The sequence below is a fragment of the Palaemon carinicauda genome, chromosome 32 (assembly GCF_036898095.1).
Source record: "Palaemon carinicauda isolate YSFRI2023 chromosome 32, ASM3689809v2, whole genome shotgun sequence".
NCBI lineage: Eukaryota > Metazoa > Arthropoda > Malacostraca > Decapoda > Palaemonidae > Palaemon > Palaemon carinicauda.
Genome location: NC_090756.1, coordinates 73,915,046 through 73,941,047, shown reverse-complemented (window position 1 = coordinate 73,941,047; position 26,002 = coordinate 73,915,046). Strand labels below are relative to the sequence as shown.

The 26,002-nt window shown below is 40.6% G+C and overlaps 1 protein-coding gene across 1 annotated transcript in view; it reads right to left on the bottom strand.

Moving 5' to 3' along the window:
• LOC137625660 (uncharacterized) overlaps nt 1–26,002 on the bottom strand; it is a 533,194-nt gene that overhangs the window by 346,621 nt on the left and 160,571 nt on the right. The window contains exon 6 of the mRNA XM_068356570.1: nt 11,364–11,499. Coding sequence (XP_068212671.1) covers nt 11,364–11,499 — 136 coding nt within the window. The remainder of the gene's footprint in view (nt 1–11,363; nt 11,500–26,002) is intronic.

Sequence of the window (26,002 nt, the reverse complement as noted above, 5' to 3'; positions counted from 1 at the left end):
TTCCTTTGGAGTCGAAATCCTAGGTAGGAGGAAGCGTGGTGGTTCATTGGAACGTGCCAGTAGGCATTCGCCAGGTCTATGGAGACCGTGTAGGAACCTTGAGGCAGAAGGGTCCTCATCTGTTGAGGAGTCAGCATCTTGAACTTGTTGTTCGCGATGAACTTGTTGAGGTGGGATAAGTCTAGAATGACTCTGAGTTTGTCGGAGTCCTTCTTGGGGACGCAAAACAGTCTCTCTTGGAACCTGGTTGACTTTACCCTCCTTATCACCTTCTTGTTCAAGAGTTCTAGGACATATTCTTCCAGGAGGGGGGTTGACTGTTGGAAGAATTGCTGGAAGGTTGGGGGTGGTTGAGTCCAGCTCCAGCCTAGTCCCTTCTTGACGATGCTGTGTGCCCAGGGATCGAAGGTCCAACGATCCTGGAATTGGTGGAGTCTTCCTCCCACCAGAAGCACTTCATTGCTTCTGGCTTCCCGAGGGTTTGCTACCTCGGCCGCTAACTCCCCTTCCTCCTCTGCCTCTGGAGGGACGGCGAGACGCATCTCTGCCTGAGCGTCTGCTTGAGCCTCTACCTTTGGGATGAAAGGTAGTGGATTGCTGCTCAAATGCAGGGGTGAAAACCGGTGACTGTGACAGGATCGGTTGGGTGACCAGCTGAAAGGTCTGTTGTGGCTGAGCTGCCACTTGGGGAGTAGCGGAACCCGGAAACTGCCGTCTCTGTTGACGTTGCTGGGGTTTTGGCTTCGTGGGTTTCCTCTTAGGTTGAGGGCCGTCGTCCTGAGAGTATTTCCTTTTCTTTGACATGCCCCACTTATGAAGAAGGTTCCTGTTCTCCGTGGCGGCTTTGTCGGTGATCTCTTTCACTAGGGAGGAGGGAAAGAGGTGTTTACCCCAGATGTTGGAGGAAATCAGCCTCCGGGGTTCGTGTCTCACTGTAGCACTTGCGAACACGAATTCACGACAGGCTCTACGAGCCCTAGTGAAGCTGTACAGATCCTTCACGACCGTTGCCAGATGTGTTTTGGCAAGGACCATGTAGAAGTCTGGGACCCTCGTGTCACCGGCCATGACTTCAAGCTGTACCTGGAGGGACATAGATGCGGCAAGCCTTTCCTTCGTATCATGTTCCCTACGAAGGAGGTGATCGTTGAGTTTTGGGAGGTCCTCATTAAACTGACGACCAGCAACGTCAGGCTCTAACTTCCCCACTATGAAAGTCGACTGGACGTCTTTCCAGTGCCTATCATCAGGGGGAGTAGTCAGGGAGAAGGGCCTGCACTCCTCCAGTACAGGGCAAGGTTTCCCTTCTTCCACTGCTTTCTGTACCGCAGTGAAGGCCTTTTCAAGAAAGGGGAAGGTCGCATTGTCTGGTGCGACGAAGGTCGGGTGCTTCTTACTAAGCGCCGGCATTTTTGAATTGGTGAAGCCCTTACTTTTCACCGCGTTGGCTAGCATAGCCTGGGCCTTCGAGAGATCGAACACAATAACCTCCTTCGGTTCGGTCTCTTCTTTAGAGGCGGGTTCGGACCTGAGTCGGACGTAACAGTCCGGGTAAGCCTAAAGTTCGGGAAGAACTCCACTTCTTCCAACGCGATCGAGCCGAACTTCTCACTGATGAAGATCTTGCCCGTGGTGATCGGCATGTGCTCGGCATACCTCCATGGGTTAGTATCCGAGCAGGCAGGGAGGTCCTTAAACGAAATCCTTTTCGGTTGCTTAGAACTTCCGAGGTTGGACTTGAAAAGCTCATGAGTCTCGCGAAGTTTCTTATCCATGAGAGCTTCAAGCATCTTGAAGATCTCCTGAGTGCCAGATGGGATGGGTCCGGGGTAGCGGATGTTGAAGGAAGTGATTCCTCAGTCGGTGTAGGAGTTGGTGCAGGGGTAGAAGCGGGGGCGACCTCATGCTCCGAATCAGGGTATTCCACCTGATCTTCCTCATAGTCGAGCTCCTCGCCCATGAGGTTCCTCTCCGTAGTCTCCGACACTTCCGACATACGTTCCACGTTGTCGGAATCTAGACGGCACTCATGCATGGACTGGGCCATGACCACATCAGGTTCCACCACTATCTGGACGGTAGGAATCTGATCACTAGGGACCACCGAGTCTTTTGATGCCTTTGGGAATAGCAAGGCCCTCAAATCTTCGGTAGCGAGATACGGTCCGGTGGCGTTCTTCTGGAAGCCACGCACCCAGTTGCGTAGCTTCTCTCGAGCGTTGTCCCTTACCTCCGCTGAAGGAGGATCGTCGAACGCTTCGACCAGACGACTCTTGCAGACTGTACAGTGCTGCGGGTCCCAATATTTCAGGTCGCCTTTCTTGGCGGCGCAGGGAGCGTGGGTCCGACACGCCTTGTGCCCGTAGAAGTCCGGGCGCTTCACTCCACAGAAGTTGTGGTCACACTTCATATACTCCTCCTGTAAAAGAAAGAGATCATGAGTATATGGAATGCATAAGAATGACCTACATTACTCTAAAGTTAAATTTTAAGTAGTTAAACTTTCACTTAACATTAAATAATTCATGAATATTGTAATGTTTGAGAAGAGGAGCGGAAAAGGAAGTAGATAGACACATACTTGTGAATCCCGCTCAGCTGGTTACCGTAACCTTATCAATAAGCAATCTCATTTGTGACCGAGGGACACAAAACGGAAATCCTCATGGATCACCGTGGTGGGTAGAAGCTAAGTTCTAGCAGAGATTGCCTGCGAGGTGTATCAGGGACTGAGACCACTCAGATCCTTGGGTTAAAGGGGTAGTAGGAGACCCCGTATAGATCTAGGTTCCGGCAACCAACCGTGCTAAGACACACAGAGTATGCTGGAAATTTGTAATATGCAAGAAGACAGCACAGCCACTAGTAGAATGGTAAGACAATACCTATCTATCGGAGTGGCCAAGCCATCTGGCTGCAGTGTAGGGCTGTCGGCATGTAGTCGACAGATAGTAGACGGGGTGCAAGTCCCTTGGTGCTTCCGGAGGGCGCCGGCAGACCGGCGGTATGCCGGAGGCCACTCCAGCAGGGTGCAAGGCATTAAGACAGACACATTGAGGATCTAAGCATAATACCAACTTGGCGGCCGCCGGCGCTGTGCCGGCGCGCCGGCGGGAGGCGGAGGCTCCGGCAGCCAAAGGCTGACAGCTTGGTGATCAGTTCATAAGGTAAAGCAGAAATTGCTAGAATACCCAGACCGCCGGCAATCAATGCCGGCACGCCGGAGGCCGGCCCGAAGGTCGGACAACCGAAACTAGGGAATAGAGGGGTGGGCCATCGGCTGTATGCCGACGGAAGGCGGCAGCCCTCCGGCACACGGAAGGCTGGCGACTTAGGGGAGGGAGGGTATCTCATGAGTGTGTCACCAAAGGAAGGGCGGTATCGCCGGCAGTGGAGACGGCAAGGGACCGGCACCAGGGTAGATAGAGAGACAGATAAGGAGGGATTGGAGGGGTAAGATCACATACCCCTCTGGCATCCCTCCTGAGGGAGTGTACCCATGATAGGAGTGGGTCCTAGCATCCAATGGCAGGGGGCCGGCAGTCGGCCGGGTGCCAGGGTAACCCAAGGGAGGGTTAGGGTACACTCAAGAGGGGGGAACCCTTGTTGGACAAATCGCTGCCAGTGGCTAACCCCATAGGACGCTATGAAGGGTATATGCACCAGAGCGGCCTGCTCAACAGGAGATCAAGATAGCCCTATCACTCCACCCAAGGGAGGAGTTGTAGGACTAGGGACAGATGTGTATAGGCTAGCGTACACCAAGGGATAGATGGGGAGGGAGAGGAAGAGGGGTCTTCCATAGGGGGGGCTCTGTACAAGAACGGCCACCAAGGAAGGGAGGACGCTCCCTAGCCTAGGGTAGGTAACCAGAATGAGAACGGTGCAAGAGTACCGTCTCAAACTATAACAGTACAGAACTAGGCCCCCCCCCCCAAGGCCTAACCTAGATAAGGAGTGTTAAATCCCAAGCTAGGTAGGCTGAAAGACACATCGCAAGTTGCATGGAAGGGTAAGTAACCCAACCATAAGCAACTGAGGAAGGACAGGGCCGTTCCTCTTTCTCGGTCGCAACCCTAAGGGGGGGATCATTCCCTTAAGGTAGACAGAGAAGCGATAATTACTCTGATTGTGGACACGATTCCCCTATATAGAAGGGGGAGCATGGCCACACAGAGGGAATGCCCGTAGGCAGGGGATGAAGGGAGCATATAGGGGTTCCTACATTTAGGTTAGGTTAGAAAGGTACGCAATAAAACCGGTCCCCTATATGGTCCCTGAAGGCGAAAAACACTTGCATCACAGTTAACAGTATGATAAATAATGCCACTATCTTCATAACTTAACTTAGGATCACTGGAATATATCATGCATGAACACAAGAGCTAGGCAATCTAGCCTAGGGGCTAAGCTAGCAATTTAGTATGGGGTCAGGCGATGACCGGATAATAGAGCGTTAAAACACGATATATGAAGTTCCTAGCTATGAAGACTAAATAACTAACAATATCAATTAGTTAAGAGGCCGGAAAGGGCTGTTCTGACTAGCTAAATAAGGCATGCAAGAGAACAGCGACGCCATAAAATGGCGTGTCCGGTAGCAGCACAGCTCCGCCACAAAACACGAAATATTATGAAAAGTATAAGTTACTTTACGGCCAGAGCTTATTTAAACAATACTGGGACCTGGTACTCAACTTTCCAGAAGAAGGCGAGGCAGAAGGTAGCGACATAATGAAGATGCAAGTCGATAAAAATAGCACAAGGGGGGAAATCCGTCTATTCAAGGTAGCTACAAGCAGAAGGATGAGGACGAACGTCACGTCATTTAGCAATGGCGCCCGTTTGTTTACATTTCGAGAACCAAAAGTAGCCACGGACGAGTGTAACTGTGGAACGGCTCCCCAGTTATTCTCCACCTTTTCATATTGAAGTGTTAACTCTATATGGGGTGCAGATAGCTATGTGGCGTGTTAATACATGCATCCCCTGTTGATATACGATGTCTTAAAGGGAAACCTTTAGGATACTCGCACCAGAAGTAAGAATTCTGTGATAACCTGTGGTTTAATTCTCTGGGAATATCCTTGTAGTTAATATACACAAGGAAGCTACCAAAAGGAACCTTCCATCAGGACGTCATGGCTTGAGCCCAAAAATTACTCTTACATATACGCAACTGTTACTCTTACGACCTTTGGGCTCATACAAGTTCAGATGAAACTAGCATGATGACCGGATTCGAAGATGTCACAAAAGGGGTGGCATCAAGATGGGACACTAGAGGTCTTCTTCCAAGAATTCGATGATACTGTTGAAGTAAGGCTTGAAAACATTGCAGGAGGGCGGCTGAAGTCCAGATGAAACTGGCAAGATGACCGGATTCAAAGACGTCACAAAAGGGGTGGCATGAAGAAGGGACATCAGAGTTCTTCTTCCAAGGATTCGATGATACTGTTGAACGAAGGCAGGCTGTAGGCAGTGTTGGCTACTTGTCACAAGCAGGGAGGGCTGGCTGCTTCAATTTGTCTCTTCTTCTCGGCCATAGCAGGATCTTTTGGAGATAGACTTTTGTTGTCTGAAGGGAAGATTAGAATCTGGCTCTATCAGACTTCTGGTCTTCTTTGTTTCTTATCTCACTAGGACTTGTATCTTATTTGCTTCAGACATACTTCCTCTCTTGCCTTATGTACTGTCCTATCTCTCTTGGACAATCTCTTCTTGAAGTTTATATACCCATGTATGGGCGGAGTTAATAAAAGTGGGCAGAGGTCATCTCCATAGAAGGCGTTCTTTTTAACAATTCTGCATCTCTATTGGCTTCCTCAAAACGCCCACTTCGATTACGCCATAGAAGCTTCTAGAAGAAATTTCTGATGCAATCCGAACCACGTGTTAAGTCGTAACAAAAAGGCAGCACATGTCCTTCCATGATGACATATATCCTAAACAAGGATTTCCCTCAAGATCAGTTTCTCAAAATATGCTGACTCCACTAATTAAGACGATGACATCTTGGTCAAAGCAGGACAGTTCCCTTATCACGGCAGACGCTCTTGGCGAGGCTTCCAAAATGCTGATGAAAATGAAGAGATAACAGGATTACCCAAACAGGGCCACAGTCGAATCTCGTCTCGCTGCTCACATTGGGAATAGATATTTTTGTCTTTTAAGCACCTCCCTTTAAAAGTATTATATCTACCCATGACACTGTTCAAATAATATTCAGTGTCAAGGGTAAGGCACTAGGGTCAAATATTACTATTTGATAAGAAAGACCATGATGGTGAGAAACAATGTCTCTAAATTTGTGTAGATATCTTAGTAGCCTTGTTCTGGAAAGGAATATAAAGAAAACCACAGGACATACAAAACTGCAAATAATGAACTGCACAACCTAGTATTTGTTAACTTTCCCCATTTTTGTGATAAGTGTAACAATTCAAGAAACAACAGATGTAACACAACAACAGGAACTAGAAACATAAAAAATATTTTCATATTAGAATTTATTTTGGTACTTACCTATCGGTCACATTGCTAAAATCCTTGAAATATGAGCTTTCAACTTTAAAAATAAATAAAAATTCCTTTGTCCACTTCCTATATCCATCCTTTCTATAACTACCCATGGAGGGAGTGTTGTGTGATTCTGTGAGAGTAAATTCCAGCTCTTTGGTTCAGTACCCCGCCTTACCTCTTCGTTGACACAACAGTCCAGTCTACCTTTTCAATCGTATTATATTCCATTAGAATGTTTTCAGATATCAATATGATTGTTTTATGATAACATTGATATTTTGCATCTTTCTGTCATAGGGTTTGTTTTATATTCAGCATAACATCCAGGTTGCCTCACGTAAACTTATTTCATAAATCGTTAACGCTAACTTTCATTATATGCAAGAAATGCTCAGCCGAATAAAACCTATCAGGAGTGCATTAAAATTCTCATATACTGAGTTTTGATTGAGGGTAATAACTCTGATAGAGAATAATAGAAAATGAAGCCACAAGGTAAATTTACAGTAGAGAAATCACAAATAGTGAAGAAAAGCCAATTTTAATGTAAATTATTCAAGAAATCTTTACAATGGACTCTTATCCCATATTTCTAGTAAAAATATGAAGTTTGGTAATTTACATGAAAACTGATACATCTGACTTAGAAGATCCCCTATTCTATCTCAGAAACATTTTTTTTTCTTGTAATATTATATAACTTAAAATATTAATTTTTTCATAAAGATGCATATTATCTAGTAACATTTTTGTTTCAAAAAATTTAAAACGGATCTGCAAATTAGTTAAGGATATGTAGGACAGTGTTAGTTTATTTTTCTCTTGAATAATTGATGATATCATCCTTAATGACTCCTGATAGGTTGAGAAGCTGCCTCACAATTTTAAATTATGTAATGTTCTATTTCTACTTAAATGTATAATTTAATAGATTTGATGTGATGATATAAATAAAACATTAAGCTTTGTTGTATGTAATGATCCAAAGTCTCAAATGATCAGAAGTTACAAATCAGCATCTTTCAAATTCTTCATAAGTATCTAGTTATATACATATTTATGAAAATTTTTCCTTTTTCCTTTGTGCTAGGCAGTATATCTTAGCAGTCCATGTTTGCCAACGGTTATACTCCTATAAGCAGATGAGCAACTTGGTGGAGTAATGAGAGCTTTGGGTGTGGAGGAAATGCTCCCCTAAATCACAATGAGGTCACTGGCAGCAGGGTCACCGCGAGGGTTTAAGGCGATGGACAAAATGTCTCTTTGCCTTTTACTCCTGATGCCTGACCGTTGATCTTACTAGAATTAGTATGGACCGGCAGGAATCACTTCCTTAGTTACATAGGGACTATGCATCACAAGGAATAGTCTATCCCTTGATGTATCTAGCCAATGAATCGTCTATGGATTTAGTCAGTCATGAAGAGAAGATGACAGAATGGCCCCAAGTCCCAGGCGTAGCGGGGTGCTAATAATCACCCGGTTTATAAGTACAACAGCAAAATTAAAATTATGTAATTGGAATGTTAGAACCATGAATCGGATTGGGAAGTTACAGCAAGTGCAGAATGATTTTATGAAATATAGCATGGATATCTTGATCTTAAGTGAAACATGCTGTAAAGGGATTGGTAAGGAAACTTCAGCAAGTGGAGAATGAATTTATGAAATATAGTTTGGATGTCTTTGTCTTAAATAAAACACATTGTAAGTGGATTGGTAAGAAAACTTTAGACTAAGGAAAAAAAAAAAAATATATATATATATATATATATATATATATATATATATATATATATATATATATATATATATATATATATATATATATATATATATATATATATATATATATATATATGTATACTCAGGAAGATCAGATGGTGTTGGAAGAGAAGGGGTAGGAATGATGATGGCACCAAGAGCAGAAAAGGAATTAACCGAGTGGAGATTTGCAAATAGTAGATTGTTACTAGCAAAGTTCAAATCAAAGCAGTGCAATATGAGTATTATAGTTTGCTATGCCCCAAGAAATGATTCCCCTGAAGGAAAGATGAATAATATGGAGAACTGAGAGTAATAGATGAGATCCTAGAGAGAGATATGAAAATTGTGACTGGAAACTTCAATGCTAAAGTTGGAAGAAGTAATGAAGGGATGGAGAATGTGATGGGTGTCAAGGGTCTTGGCGAAGTTGCAAATGAAAATGGAGCACATTTCATAAGTTTTTGTTCAGCAAACATTCTTGTCATTGGAGGTACTCTTTTTCAACACAAGAACATTCACAGGTATACATGGACTTCAACATGTGGCAATTACATAATTCATATAGATCACATTGCCATTAATAGAGAAGAACTCTGAGAAATGTAAGAAGCTATAGAGGTGCAAATATTGGAAGTGATCACAAGCTCTCATTGCCACACTGAAATTAAAATTGAAAGCACCCATCAGAAAGATGGATAGAATACCTAGGTTTGATACAATGAAGCTTTTAGAAGAAGGACACAGAGAGACATTTAAAATTGAATGAAGGAATCAATTTGCAGTCTCAGAGGCTTTAAGACATAAAAAACAGACAATTAATGAAGAAGGGCGTGGTATTAAGAACATATATCAGTCAGTTGGTAGTGAAGTCTTGGGACACGCAGTTACAAGGAGAAAGCCATGGATATCAAATGATGCTTGGGATACTATAAAAAGCAGACAAAGACAGAAATTGATTGTTGAAAATTTTTGAGGAAGTGATGAAAATTACAAGGTAGAGCATACTAAGTATTCCAGTATTGATAGTGAAGTCAAAAGAAAAGCCAGGAATGACTAGAGAGAATATTTAGACAGTAAAGCAGATGAGGCTGACAAAGCTATGAATTCAGGAACTGGCTATGGTGTAAGACTTGCTCATAAAATCATTAATGAAATCTCGACCGGGGCAAAGAAGAAGAAGCATATACCCATAAAAAAGAGAGATGGCTCTGTTATAGCAACAGAAGATGAAGAAAGACAACGTTGGATGAAACACTTTAGTGAGATTATGAATAGGAGATATGAAGGGAATAATATGATTGATATACCTGAAGACCTTGATGTGCCCATGAATGAATTCAGTGTGTTTGAAGTCGAAGCTATCCTAAAAAACTAAAGAGATGGAATTACTGCAGAGATGATATTGGCCAAAAATGAAGTGACTTACAAGATTATTTTGTAGAATGTAGCATGAAGAGATAAAACCTGTTGAATGGGAGTTAGGAGTATTGGTGAAGATAGCAGGAAAAGGAGAACTGATTGATTTCAATAATTACAGAAGCATAATACTTACGTCAGTACGTCAGTTGATATGAAAATAAATAGCATGCTCATTCTAAAGACTGGAGAGAAAGATGGATGAAAAGCTGAGAGATGAACAAACAGGATTTATAAAAGGTAAAAGTTGCAATGACCAAATTTTCATTTTGAGACATGTGGTACAGCAATGCATAGAATATAGAAATCTTTTTAAGGCATTTGTGGGCTATGAAAACGCCTTTGATAGCGTGCACCTGCCAATTTTGTGGAGAGTCCTGCGTTACAATGGAATTCCTCCTAAATATGTGAATTTGATCAAGTCTATTCATGAGCATAACAAGTGCAGTTAATGTTAAAAGAGTCTTGTCAAATGAATTTCCAGTGAAGAGTGGAGTCCAAGGGAATGTCTTGTCACCTATGTTGTTTATCCTCTTCATGGATTTTGTAATGCATAGAACAGTTGGGGATGGTGGACTGGACTGGTAATAGGAATTTAACAGACCTAGGGTATGCTGATAATGCTGTCCTTGTTAGCACAACACCACAGGATTTCCAATGCTTGCTTACCAGAAAGCATGAAATACCACATGAGGTTGGGCTGATAATAAATAGAAGAAAGACAGAGATGATGAGAACGAAGTATGCAACGGAAGATGAAATATCGCTGTAAGGAGAAAGGAATAATGAGGTAGAATCATTAAGTATTCAGGAACTATGATCTCCAATAAAAGGCCTTCAAAATTAGAGTTTAGTGAGATATTGAAAAAAAAAAGCAAATCACACAATGGCTACGTTAAGTACAATTTGGAAATCAAATCGCCTGAAATTACATATAAAAATCAGACTATATATCAGTTTAGTGAGATCGGTGTTACTCTATGGACGAGACATGTTATGACAAAGAAACAATCTCCAATAGATTTAGTAGATTTGAGAACAAAGCCCTCAGAAGGATATTGGGAGTTAAATGGTAGGACAGGATTAGAAATGAAACAATAAGAGATTACTTGAATGCCATATGTTGAGATCATGGTGAGGGGTAGATGGAGATGGTTTGGGCATGCTTTTCGCACTCCCCAAGACAGATCAGTTCATCAAATGTTCAGTTGGGCTCCACAAGGTACTCGAAGAGTTGGAAGACCTACGCCTACGTGGCTGAGGACTATGAAGAGCAAAGTAGATGATGAATGAAGATGTATTGAATTAAAAGTTCAAGACAGAGATGACTGACGAAATCTAACCGCGGCCCTTTGCGTCAATAGGCGTAGGAGATGATGATGATGATGAAATCAAAGAGAAGTCTATGGAGTTCATTGGCTTTCTGTGTTAAATTGCTGGTTAGGTAAAGTAATAAACATTGTAATTTTTCTGATATAAAAGGAATTTTAGTCCCAGTATAATATGACCATTACCAATTACTACTTCTAATTCCTTAGCTTAAATCATATATGTGACTACAGCAGATAGCCATGATGTTAAATAAAAGCTTTTTTTTTAAATCCCAATATACACACTCAAATGAAAAGCATTTATAAATGAGTGGTAGAAAAACCAACCTCTCTAAACATTTCAGGGTCTATGTTGGGTTCTAAATGGCACAGTGTGTGTCTTGGAGATGGCGGTAACGGAGGAAGATTTTCATACTTGCGATTCATTTTTTTAACAGTCTCCTTCAGTTGATTATCGAACTTTCTAAAATGAAAAGAAACAGAAAATTATGATCAACTGCATATAACTAAATTTTCAGTACTGTTATACTCGATATGACTAAACACTAAAATTCTTCATCTTCATTATTCATAAAAAGTGAAAATTATGAAAAAACAAACAACTGAAAAAATCTATATTTGAATTTAACAGAGTTTAAGTAATTCTACTTCCTATAACACATCAAGATAGGAGATGGGACAAAAATATTAAACGTATGGAAATGACACGTGTACCTATCTTTTACGATTTGGGTTCAAGTTTTATGGAGTTCTTGGAACTAAGACATAAAACTACAGAAGATGCGACTTATTCTTTTAAAAAAGGGATTTTGACGAAGGAAAAATCTATTTCTGGGGAGAGACCTGTGACGCCCGGCGAAAAAGTCCTTCTTTGTACTTTTTCTGATATAAATCTTCCAAATATACCAGAGAAAATTAAAAGCATGGAATGCAGAGGTTACAACCCTCGCGCGAGCACCTTGTTGGTGTCGTATATCTAACAAGGGCGTTTGTAAAACACTATTCACAGGCTGTCTTCCATTTAGATAATCCCCTCATCAAAGGGGGAGGGCCGTGACAGGCCCTAGAGAATACAGTTGGGTTACCCTACCGACACCTACCACTCACGCTCACTAGGTCATCCTTCTGCAAGAACATATGGCTTGGCAAGGAAAGGGTGGGTCCGTACAAAAATAATCGGGAAGGGTTTTGCCGGGCGTCACAGGTCTCTCCCCAGAAATAGATTTTTCCTTTGTCAAAATCCCTTTTCTGGGTCGACCTGTGACGGCCGGCGAAAAAGTACCAGAGAATGCCTTCTAAGCCCAATAAATTAATAACATAATGAGGAGAATACAATCACCATGTACGACAATACTATGATATAATAAAGTAATCGTCCAATTACCAACCAGCCAAATGACATAGGGAACGTAAGGTTAAATAATAATGACGACAAGGAACCAACTGAGTGTCGAATCGCAAAGGGCATCAAACCTTACATGTCTAAGTATATCTAAACATTAAAGGAATGGTAACTACAATAACCGTTAAACCATAGGAATTAAACATGGCAAATATCATAGGGCTAACGAACTACCAAGGAGAGCGGCGACGTGGTGTGAGTGGCGGGTAGGAGGGAGAAGAGAAGAGATGGGAGAAAGGAAGAAGAGGAGATTAATGGGGAGGGATAAGGCTCCCCTCTGCCATCGTCGGGTATTTAAGGGCCTGTAAGATCTTTAGATATTGGTGTTTAACAACCATAGGGGATTTCCAACCCGTATATTTTTTTAAAAATCATCAAAGTCCCTATTCTGGAAGTCATTGTTGGAGGCATCTACTGTCCGTATATCATGAGCCTGGGGAAATGATTCCGGATTAGTATGTTTAATGAAGTAGAGGATTTGTTGCCTGATACCGTGAATGGAAATGGTACCTCCTTGTTCCCTGATAACCAAGGGGCCAGACGAGCGGGTGGCAGTTCTAGCTAAAAAGGGGCTTGAGAGTGTGACTGTACACGGAGAAAAATCCTGGGGATGAAGAATAATCTTCCGAGGGGAGCACCTATTTTGCGGATCCTCATTTTTTTAGCTAGGAAAGTTTTGTCTGGAAAAGGAGTACTTCGGCTGAAGGGAGGAAATCTATGTTTTCCGGGTTTCGTGAGAGAGCTGCTAGTTCTGATGTTCCATCACCTGAGGCCATAGCCGTTAGAAATAAAGTCTTCCTAAGAAGAGTGATATAAGAGCAGGATTCATTGTCCGTGTCCATCGCAAGTTTGAGAACACCATTCAGAGACCAAGAGTCCTTTTGTGGCCGAACCGAAGGTCGAAGCCTAGCACATGTTTTTGGGGTTGATGAGAAATAGGAATCAGCTAGGTTAATGTTGAACCCAACAAGGAAGATCTTCTTCAAAGCTGACTTGATGGTGGTTAAAGTGCTAACTGTTAGGCCTTTGTCAAATAGGAACCTCAAGAAAGAGATGGCTAAATGCGGGGACATACGAGTATGGTCTGCACTCTTAGGGGACCTACTAGTTGTTAACGGCCGAATCATATTGGCGAATTGTCGATTCACTTTTGTCCCATTCGATGAAGAGATCGTTTTCCGGTTCAATGTTCGCATCTCTACGAGCTGCCAACTTCCTGTAGTCCACAAAGTTAGAGTTTTTGCTATCCTTGAGTAATCTGACACAGAGTTTGGATACTCGGGTCAGTTTGAGGAACGGGATCCGGATGGGACTGAGTTTCAACTCGAGGAGGAGAGGAAACCAACTGTTCTTGGCCATTGAGGTGGTACTAAAGCCACTGCGCCCTGGAAGGAGCGTAGTTTGTGTAAAAGTTTTTAGAAGATTCCCTGGGGGAGATAGGGAAATCTTCTTCTAATGGTTCCAATCCCGGGGTAATGCGTCCATGGCATAAGCCCGAGGGTCCAGGGTTGGGGTCACAAAACAAGGAAGTTAGTGATTCATCTGAGTTGCGAATAGATCTACCTGGAGGCCTGGAACGAGCCTGAGTATCCACCGGAATGAAATTATGTCTAGAGACCATTCTGACTCCAGTGGATCCGTCCTGGATAGTGAGTCCGCTCTCACATTCTGGCCTCCCGCTAGGTGAGGTGCTGACAGGAACCAGTTCTCTTCTGTTGCCCAGGCGAAGATAGTGACCAGGATCTGATTCAGGTTGGGTGACTTGGATCCTCCCCTGTTGACGTAGTGTACTGCGTTTGTGCTGTCTGACACTACTCTGATGTGGGTCGACCTCGGAGGAGAGTCTCTCTTCAGGGTCAAGAACACTGCCATGGCTTTGAGAACAATGATATGGGACTGTTTCATGGAGAGTGACCAAGAACCTGAAACATCTGATGTTCGGAGTAATCCCCCCCATCCACTTAGAGACGCGGCTGTATGGAATGTCACTTGTGGAGGTGGGAATTGTAGAGGAACCGATTTGGAGAGGTCCTTCGGTTCGGACCATGGGCGTAGTCTCATTTTCAAGACAGAGGGGATCTTCGAGACCATGTCTCTTATAGGTACTGTAGCTCTCTTTCTCCAAACTCGATTGATGTCTTTGAGTTTGGCTTTTATTAGGAGATCTGTTACTGAAGTGAATTGGAAAAGTCCGAGGATACTTTCTAAGGCTCTTCGGACACCTGTTTGTTTTTGAGAAAATTTTTTGATCTTGGAAACTATTCCTCTTACCTTTTGGAAGGGAGAGACAACGTGTGCTTCGAAAGGTCCCACTGAATGGCTAACCATTCTAAGCGGCCTGATGGTTGCAGGCGAGATTTTTTGGAGATTGACCCGAAATCACAGGTTGTCGAGAAATTGAAGTAATTCCTTTGTAGCTCTGTTGCCTTCTATGACCGGCCGGGCCCAAATGAGCCAACCGGCCAGATAAGCAATGATCTGTATCTCTTGGTTCCTGAGTTGTTCTAACACTCTCTCTCCCAGTTTCGTGAATATCCTGGGATCAATGTTGAGGCCAAAGGGCATGTCTTGAACACAAAGGCTTTCCTGCTTAGGCGGAAACCCAGATAAGAAGAGAAGTTTCGAGCTATAGGCGCAAGATAATAGTCGTCGGTAAGATCGACAGAGGTGGTGACGGTCCTACGGGGAAGTAAGGTCCGTACCTGAGAGATAGTCAACATCCGGAACTTGTCGCAGAGAATGTAAGAGTTTAGCTTGACAAGTCCAGGTCCACTCTCAATGCCGACAAGCCTTTCTTCGGAATTGTGAACAGGAGGCTTTGGAACTTAAGTGATCGATCCCGTTTGATTGCTTCTTCTTGAGTAACCCTGTGGTGTACTCTTTCAGGATGGGAGTGGATTTCTGGGAGAAGGTCACTGGTGGAGGAGGAGGACCTTGTGGCCATTTTCACCTCAAACCTTTAGAGATTATGCTATGAGCCCACAGACCGAAGGTCCAATGGTCTCGAAAGTGGTAAAGTCTACCCCCCTACCGGGACCACCGCGTTGTGAGGGGGTGAATCTAGGTACTTTCCTTCTCCGAGCCCCCTTTTTCCTAGGTCCGTCTCGATGGCGAGACTGTCTTCTACTCCTGTAGCTTCCTCTCTGGTGTCCACGAGAGGAGCCTGAGGGTTCGGATCTAGGGCTGTATGCAGGTAAAACATCCCAACGGGGTTGGGCTGTGTACCTGGGGAATCAGTGAGGTAGACCACCTGATGAGGGGGATTTGGATGCATAGACGTCGAATCAGAGGAAGGCTGTGATGACGAGTGGGTAACCGACTATCGATTCCTGTCTGATAGAGGCCTCAGACAGAACGTATTTCCCACAACTAACCCGATCAGACCATCAAACGTGTAGGTCGAATTGGAAGGGCAGATCTTGGAATTATCGTACCCCCCAGACTGACAACATCCTGGTCCAGACAGATCGGGCCTGCCCTTTAGGAAATAATACTGTTACCTTCGGCACCTTGTCTAACCTAACCAAGGCAATCTCTTTCAATCGAACAAATCCGTTGAAGGGGAATTCTAGTACCTGGGAGTAAAATCTAGGTCCCCCAGAGGGAGGACGTCTATGCCATCCAGATTTATGGTACCATCATATATGGAACATGTAAGGCAAATCTCTATGCGTTGTTTTTATCGAAGGAGGTTACTTCGATATGCCTGGGGCTGTAGGGGGAAACTTCCGAGTTCCTGAACGGATCCGACTCACCACCATACTTTTGAGCTCCGTCATAGCCCCTTGGTTTTCCCTAGAATGTGTCGCTTTTAGCAGTCACGGTTTATGCAGGGTAACATGAACATCAGGATCCATTAAGGGTCCTAGGTCGGTGACGTAGGTAATTGCAAAGCTGAAGGCTCCAAACTCATCCCCACCTACCTGCCCGTCCATGGGGTCGTCGTCCAACCTTAGAGAGGACACTCTGAGGAGATAGGGACCTCTAGATGGAGCATTTCTTCCCAACCTTGATACCCAAGGGCGGAGAGCCTCTCTTGCAGGCCAGAGAGATTCATCATCATCCTGACGGGAACCATGTAGGCGAACCTTCTGTAACAGAAAGGGGACATAAGTCTGGATGTTCCTTGAACTTTGGTTAGTGATCCTATTCACAGGCTGGGATCAGCTGTATAACTCATAAAAATCAATTTTAAAGAAAAGTCATTTAATGTACTATCTTTTGGGGTATAGTTCGACACTTGTATTCATGAAATGTGACACTGTTGGCGCATCCGCCACAGGTTGGCCACCCCTGACTCAGACGTTCAGAACCGGGTCTAACATTATTTACTGGCTATTAGTATTCTATTGATTCATCTGTTCACTGACCAGAGTTTCAAGGAACAGTAGATAGCCTCTCATGGCATGGTTAGTCTCGACCCGGCCCTTCATTAGAAGGGGCCAACGTTCGGTTCCCAGTACTGAGTGGAAACTTATTTCTATTTGAACACTATGTTGTATGGATATTTATTCATATTTAGGCATAGTTAGAATTGAATATGCATAAATATAGGCATAATCAATTTATTTCTATTTGAACACGATGTTGTATGAATATTTATTCATATTTAGGTATAGTTAGAATTGAATATGCACAAATATAGGCACAATCAATTTATTTCTATTTGAACACTATGTTGTATGGATATTTATTCATATTTAGGCATAGTTAGAATTGAAAATGCATAAATATAGGCATAATCAATTTATTTCTATTTGAACACGATGTTGTATGGATATTTATCCATATTTATACATAGTTAGAATTAAATATATGCATAAATATAGGCATAGTTATGTTCATATATTTTTATTAGGACTTTCAAGAATAGCTAATGAATATTACCAACGCAAATTCAAAGTGTCATTAAAGTAAGTACAGTTTACTTTGTATTCATGTTAAATCCTTTCCTTTACAGCAAAACAAGAGATTGGCCACCCGTGGTCTGAGTGATCTCTGTCTGTACCGGAGCTCCGGTAACAATCCCCGGTACAAAGGTCCGTCATAGCGACAACGTGAACACCAGAGGAAAACTAATATTAACCTCAATGGTGATCGCCTGTACGATATCCGGTTAAGCCGGAGATTCGATGAAAAGGATCGTAATAACGATATTGTGATTATTCATGAAAAAGGGTTCATACCCTGATTCTGATCGTCTGATTGATCTCTGTTTGTAACGGAGAACTAGTGACAAAGGTCCGTCATCGTGAAAACGTGATCCTCAGCGGTACGATAACATTCTCTAATACTGAATGTTTGTGTTATCTCCAGTGAAGCCGGAGATTCGATGAAAAAGGGACCGTAATAATGAAACTGTGAAGTCTTCATCGGTATCACATTGTTAACTCCGGTTCTGGCCGTCTGCTTGATCTCTGTTTGTACCGGAGATCCGGTAGCAAAGGCCCGTCACCATGATCGTGACCGTCCCCGGTACGATAACATTAACCTCAATGAATGATTGTGTTATCTCCCGTGAAGCCGGCCGTAACGGTGTAATTATGATCAAACATGACAAAGGTTCGTGTGTAAAAGGCTTCAGCCGGAGTCCGAGTGCCGGATTTCACCGTTGCACTCCAAAAATCTGCTCCTGTACGTTAACTAGTTCTCACCCAATGAGTATCCATTATAGCGGAGCATAACTCAAGGCGGAGCTAAGCATAACTCAAGGCGGAGCTAAGGGTGTCGGTATAAAACGACCCCAATTAATGACTCATACACTAACGTACCTATTAATAGTGTTAGCTATATTAACAGTAACCACATCAATAAAAACGTTTATAATATTAAACGTACTATCATCAACTCTGATACTAAGAGGAGGCCTGAATAACTCGTGATCGTATAAAAACGGAGAACGGGAAATTCACCTCTCTTACTCGAGCTAACAAAGAAAACGAGAGAAGGGATAACTCATATCTGTAGAACAGGGAACGAGCAGTCTCTGTTTTCGCTCTCAAGGTTACATAATAAAAAACTAACATCACACAATAAAACAAGAAAATTAATAAAATTGATTGCTTTTCTTAGTAATAACCAAGAACGAAGAATAACGACAACGTAACAAATAAACAAGGATATAGTCTAAATCGAAGCCTCTGAGGCGAGTACAAACTAACAGACTAAATCGCTAAACTTTAATTCGCTATTCTTTAAATTGCTATTCTTCCTAGGTCCAAATTGGACTTGCAAGCAAATAAATACCATAGTAAAAACTAATAAAAATTAATGATAACACAAAAAGGCCATAAAACGTAAGTGATATAACCTAGATGACAGAGTACCAGATGGGCAAAAATAACTAGAATATTTACCGAAGCGAACATAACCCAAAATGGCTGCCGATACCTCGGCAGGACAATCGCTTCCAAAACTAAAAACCACCATATTGGAAACAGAACAAATGCCCGGTACTGTCAAAAGCTGCCAAAACAAACTATGGTACTTAACATTGGTAAGGGTGAAGTAGCAACGTCAGTCATGTTGAAATAACGAGAAACTCTTTGAAAAAACACTGTGCCCAAAAAACTCAACTTGTATGCAAGTTCCAAATCAGAAGGATGACCTGGTGAGCGCGAGTGGTAGGTGTCGGTAGGGTAACCCAACTGTATTCTCTAGGGCCTGTCACGGCCCTCCCCCTTTGATGAAGGGATTATCTAAATGGAAGACAGCCTGTGAATAGTGTTTTACAAACGCCCTTGTTAGATATACGACACCAACAAGGTGCTCGCGCGAGGGTTGTAACCTCTGCATTCCATGCTTTTAATTTTCTCTGGTATATTTGGAAGATTTATATCACAAAAAGTACAAAGAAGGACTTTTTCGCCGGCCGTCACAGGTCGACCCAGAAAAGAAATTTATCCATACAGTATAAACCTAATACTTCTAATAATCTTTTATACACAAAAACTGAATTTTAATGTTTATCATTTCTGTACTCAACTAATGTTCATATTGTTTTTTATTGAAGCAATTTAAATGTCGATGACTACTCGGAGAAAAAAAAAAAAAAAAAACCCACTCTTTCCATGTAAAATGACTCCTCTGGCAAACATCGAGCCATCCGGAAGCTGAAGGCAACTATACAAGCACAGATGCGTTTTGGTTCCTTAGCCATCCAGTTTCAAAGTCAAAATCAGATTATTTGCCTCCTGACATCACTACACAGTAGGGAGGAGTGTTGATTGATTGATTTCATGGTCATCTGGCAACATGATATTGGTCATTGACATTTTTATTTATTAAAAGCATTCATTCATGATACAAGGATATTAAAACTAAGATAAGATTTATCAGATATTTTGAAGAAAGCCAGCTTAAGAAACGAATCTAACAATGCCTCTGCCATCATATATCTTCTCAAAGAATAATAGAAAGGGCGTATCTGCCATCCTTTCCAAGAGCCTCAGAGAGGTGTTGATTTCTATGATTCCAGAAACTAGGGCATTCAACCAACAAATACCTAACAATTAATGAGACCAATCTTTACAAAATGGTTGAGGATTACCAGCCATCAAGTATTTATGATTAGGCAAGTGTGTCAAATACATAATTAGCATAGGGCCATTTCTCATTATCTGTGCATATTTCCATACTCAAAAGGAGGTATAACACCCGTAATATTTTTTTTTTTCTGTTGATTGACCAGGTCACAAATTTTTTGTCACAGATCACAAATTGAAGCAATAGTATGAAGCTTGAATTAAGTACAAAAAAATGGATATCTTCTTAGAAAGAGTTGAAGTGAAGCTTGGCTTCCTAGTATACTGCCTCTTCATTCGCATTTAATCCTACGTGAGCTGTAATTCAATAAAAGCTTTCAATCCTCTATTCTTAAGAAATGAACCACTGTAATATCTTTAAAATTAAAGGGTTTGCTGAATTAAAAGCATAACGAGCTTGCAATATACTTTTTGAATCTCAAGAGAGCAGTTGCCTTCTTCCTTAAAATCTATTTTTTCACTAGCTGTTAAAATACCATACAGTTCTGCTGTAAAAATGGAAGCTAAAGGAGACAGAGAGCCTCTACCACAAAATTTACTACTATACACTTCAAATCCAACATCAGCACTGGATTTGGATCCATCCGTAGAAATCAATTTAGAGCCATGATGTTCTCATGCATGTTCCATGCAATTGGGCAAGCTTCCACAAGTCATGGCATTCTAAAAATCACTGAAAGACCATACCCTTGGTAAATTTCATAGAGTAATTGGTTTTTTGTATTGTAGTACTTAATTTCTTGTTATACTAAAATTCCTTAACATCTGCTTCAACCTGAACTCATACAGTCAATGTGATTTAGGATGTCCCTCATATTGTATAAAAAGGTTTACACTGTAAACAGTCCCAAGAAGTAAAGATCTTAGAAATACTTAATGATGCAAGACTGCCAGTGAAGTTCTAGGAGTGCCTCACCAGCATCAATCAAGAGACTAGGTATTGGTGATGAATTGAAGGGTCCTGTAGCTAGTCGAAAACCTTCAACTGGCTAGGAGTAGCTGAGGAGTATGTATTAGAAGATTTGATAAAACAAGGGTCCCACACAATCAATCCTGATGGCAACTTATGATCCGAGTCCTTGAATGTATGACATAATACAGTACTTTTAAAACGTTAAAACAGTTAGGCAATTGGTTTTCAAAGACTTCAAATGTTAAGTTTATATCAACTTCTGATCAGAATTCCATTTTAACGAGTGGGTCTCCTATAAACACAGAAAACATTGGTCTTTCAAAAATATATTAGTCTCTTGTGGCAAATTGATATGAACAGTCAAATTTAGAACACTACATTGGAAAACTCCTCCTTTCTAACATCTTTTGTCAGCAAAATTATTTTCTACCTGAAGTGGAAAGAAAAAGTTAGTCAAATATTTCTAAATAAATAATGGTAATTCCCTTCTTCGTACAGAAGCATTGATTGCTCTCAGGATTCCCTACTCAAAAAAGTGTCATACACCTTTTCTAGATAAAAAAAAAAAAAAAATGCAGACCCATGATACTGTTCAGAAGAGAATGCACTACATATGGAGGATTCAAGATGCATCAATGCTTTCATTGTCGAATGCATTTTCTCTCAGCCACAATGATGAAATGCCTTATTTTCCAAATACACCAATCTTCCATTTATCATCTTTTCCATGATCTTACATAGACAAAATGCCAATGCAGTTAGATGGTAATCTTCAGCTAAAATCTAGTCTTTATTTGATTTTAAAGAAGCTAAAATAATAACAAGATTCTACACTGTAGGTAACTGTGTCATTCTATTCTGTTAATAAGGCTTTAAACTAACTTTTTTTTCTTGTGTTTTGAGATATATGTAACATTGCATATATAATATTGTCAGACCCAGGGACTCTAGCATTACAAGTTGAAAGAATAAAGTTAAACTCCCTCCCAGAATATTGTTCATTATAATATTCTCTCTTATTTGCTTAGAAGTCTAACAGTTCATGTTTTTTTCCTGTGGGGAGGTGGGGGCTTGCAAATGATCATTAGGGGAGTATAGAAATAATGAATTTCATAATCATAGTTATGTTTACTTATATGAAACTCCCTTGGTGTTCATATTAAAGACCATCACAGAATTAAGGAAAGAGACAAGAGAATTAAAAACTGGATTAGGGCAACTAATCCTAAACCCAAGTAAACTCATAATCACTTGAGTTTCCAGATTGTATTCCAAACACATTCCCACTATCAACTAAATACTTATATAATGATTAAAACCTTGAACTTTCTTATTTAGAAATACATTAAATTATCATTCACACCATATCTCTACAGTTACCACAGCACCCAATGACCATTCAATTTCTAATAGATATACGGTTTCCTTATAGATAGATCCTTGAGAAAACCAACTAAGCAAGCCACTAAACCGTTGCCAAAATTCCATTCCAAATGAAAAAAGTTTACACAAATAAAGAGGGTAACTACAATACCACTTCATGGATTTTATCATATGTGTCCTTACTCAAACTCAAATCTAATTTTCTGTCTTTACACCCTTAACTAGAAATAATAAAGCATTTTAGAAAAGAGGCTCTCTGAAAATTTAAATTAACAAACCAATTCGGAATTACTACTCTAATATTTTAGTTTTGATTAAATAAAACATTACAGCATTTACAGTACAAAGAATCTCTTCCTCTAAGGTATCACCAAATTTCTTTTACAAAATTGGAAATGTGGGAAAATTGAGTCTGACATTTAGTTTTATAATAGTTAGTTCTCAAAGTACATTATATAAAAAGACAAAACTATCTGCCTACCTCGAATACCCACATTATAGGAAAAGACCTACCATCTATCACTGAATCTATCTGATGCTGATAGTAAAAGGCCAAATTGCGAATAATAAAATCTATTTTGACAGTAATAGGTTTTTCAACAGTAAGAAATCCTAAACACATTCGCAACAATACCTGATGCGAATGTGTTCAAGTTTAGCTACTTGAGTATTTACCAGGGCCTTCTAATCCCTTATAGCCTTCCTCTCATAAAAGGAAACCAGATTTAAGCAAACAATCTTAGCTAACTCTTGCTACTGTAAAATTCTTTGATTTGCCCCAATCAAAATACTGTACCTTCTAATTAGCAATAAACTGCATTTAGAGACCTAGGTTATGCCATCTAGAGAACTTATAAAACCAATGGCTCTTGAATATAAGGGATAGAACACAACTCATTGGAAAAGCAAGTAGTTGTAAACTAAAATACTGTATATATAAATATTCAACGAACCAACATTACTAAAAAAATGTTATTGAGTTGTCTGTGTGTGTTATTACCAAAAGAAATAACACTTTGTGTCAGAATCAGTGAAAATTTCACCAAAGAGACCAAAACTCCCAACCTTCTCCGTTACTTGGATAGAGATAGTAGTTGACCTGAATAGCCTATCTCTTAGGACCATGTTAAAAAACACTAGTTTCCCAAAACAAAATCAGTTTAATCTTAGGCAACCAATCCATTCAAGATACGGGTCCAATATTCTGATAAATAGATAAGGCTTCGTAAAGGAACAAAAACTTTGGCCAAGAATATAAATCTCCTCTTGACTCTTTGGGGACTAGGTAGAAAACCTGTTGGTAAAAAGCTGGAAAACAATAATCTAACACAAGATGGAACCTCAAAGCCCTTCTCTTACCACACACGTCCCTAGGACGAACTTTTACTATTTGATTTCATTTGCTGAAATGTTGAGAACACTTAACAAAGGTATAGGCTTTGGGCAATGGTAGGTTGGAGGACATAGAGAAACAGTAAGCCCTTTTCATCTCGGACACCCCTCACACTTTTGGCTGCAGACTTCCCCATATCAAATTACATAGGAAAAACTTTCGTCCTATACACTCATAGCCACTCAAAACTAAATAGCTAACATCAGTAAGTAAGTTTTTTCATTCTAACCTCTTGTATAGTATACTAAAAATAAAATAGTTATAATCTCATTATTAGCATGGGTATTTGGTCGTTTTGATTAAAGATATTTTAGCCCTGAAAATGTTGAATTAGCAGAAAAGTTTTATCTTCACATGTAAGTAAAATCTAAGGTGATTTAAAGCATTCAGATGAACCAGAACTGCATTATACTAGATGTACTCAACACCTACAATGTGAATCTGAAAAGTATTTGTCAAAGACAAGAAATATAATTTTCCATTCTTCAATGAATCAACAGAGAATGATTACCCCCAAAAATCGATTATCTAGTCTTAATCTCAGATCCTTAATTTGCAAATGTAAATGAAAGAGAAACCAATTTACATAATTATTATTTAAACAAAATCCCATCAATCTAATTTATTAAATGACCAAGAATATTAATTTAAAAACTAAGAATTAAATCTTTGTATACATGCCAGGTTCAGGTTTCTAACGAGGATTCGTTGTGGTAAGCTAGTGATACAAATCTTAAATCACTTCTAAGAATAATTTGTAGTTATCTTGAATTATGCATTCATGTATAAAGACAACTAAAATTAGATAAAAAAAATTCTCCCTTGCATTAAACACTGCCCTTCCATTTGGTTACCTTTAACGCTCTGGTGATCCGATGATGCATTTCTGCATCAATAAATTGTTTTCCCCAAAAGCCATTACTTACTTTGGGGAAATATTCGCTAAAAAGTCTGTGTGGTGGCCAGGTGCTGAACCTAGTAGAAAATGTGTACAGAATACAGGTAGCCACAGAACATATGTAGGACTACATTCAGTACCTAGCGAGCATTCACCTTGTTTACAAGTATCAGGAGCTGTCATAATAAACTTCTTTCGTACAGCATACTGACGGTGATCAGGAAGTGTTCTTATATCTTTTATTTATAAAAGGTGGCTTCTAAACAGTTTTCTTATGAAATAAATTCCTCTGACATAATCATTATATGTTTTTAAAAATATTCTAAAAAGACTATTTTAAGTTTTTAAAATAATTTTCATGTTTCATTGTAAATATATTCTGCTTCCATCATGGAAAATATCAATCATCCCTCGGCATAATGCAACAAACCCAAGGTTCACATCTGGAAGTTTGGCTATTGGGAGCTCGGAGGAATAATGTGGGCAAAGTGAAGCCACTTTGGAACCAGGCAGCTACATTGGGACTGGCAACTGAACTGGATGACTGCGGGTTTGCAAAATCCCATGAACTAAGGTGTCACAGTTTTTGTTATAAATATTACAGATTCCATTATCCAGTTTTAAATATCTTACTTTATAACACATGAATCAATGAATGGGTAGTTTAAAGATTATTTTACAGTTTATCTTTATTGTAAACGTTCACACATTGTCATTATAATGCCATTTGTAAATAAAAGGAGAAATCACATATAAAAGTGGCAATTGTTTCGTAAGAGGCTGTCTTTTGTTGTTACCTTTGACAAAGCCTATCAACCCATGATGTTTATAGGAATAAACCTCTTATGCTACCCATCAGATAATCCCCACTACCCAGTTTAGGTGAAAATTTAAGAGCCAAAAAGAATTACTTTTTATTTGCAGTTATTGAAAACAATAATTAGTTGTGAAATCATAGCTACAGTCTCTTCTACCATTACCAAGAGGAAAGTAGCCACTGAACAACTAAAGTGCAGTAGTTAACCCCTTGGGTGAAGAAGAATTATTTGGCAATCTCAGTGTTGTCAGGTGTATGAGGACAGGAGAATCTGTAAAGAATAGGCCAGACTATTCGATGTCTGTGTAGGCAAAGGGAAAGAACTGCAACTCTAGAGAGGGTCCTATGTAGTACCGTCTGGCCAGTCAAAAGACCCCATAACTCTAGCGGTAGTATCTCAACGGGCAGCTGGTTCTCTGGCCAACCTACTACCTACGCCCATTAAAGAGAGATGGATCTGTTATAACAACAGAAGATGAAAAAAGCAATGTTGGATGGAATACTTTAGTGAGGTTATGAATAGGAGATATGAAGGGAATCATTTGATTGATATACCTGAAGCTCCGAAGGACCTTGATGTGTGCATGAATGTATTCAGCATCTTTGAAGTCGAAAC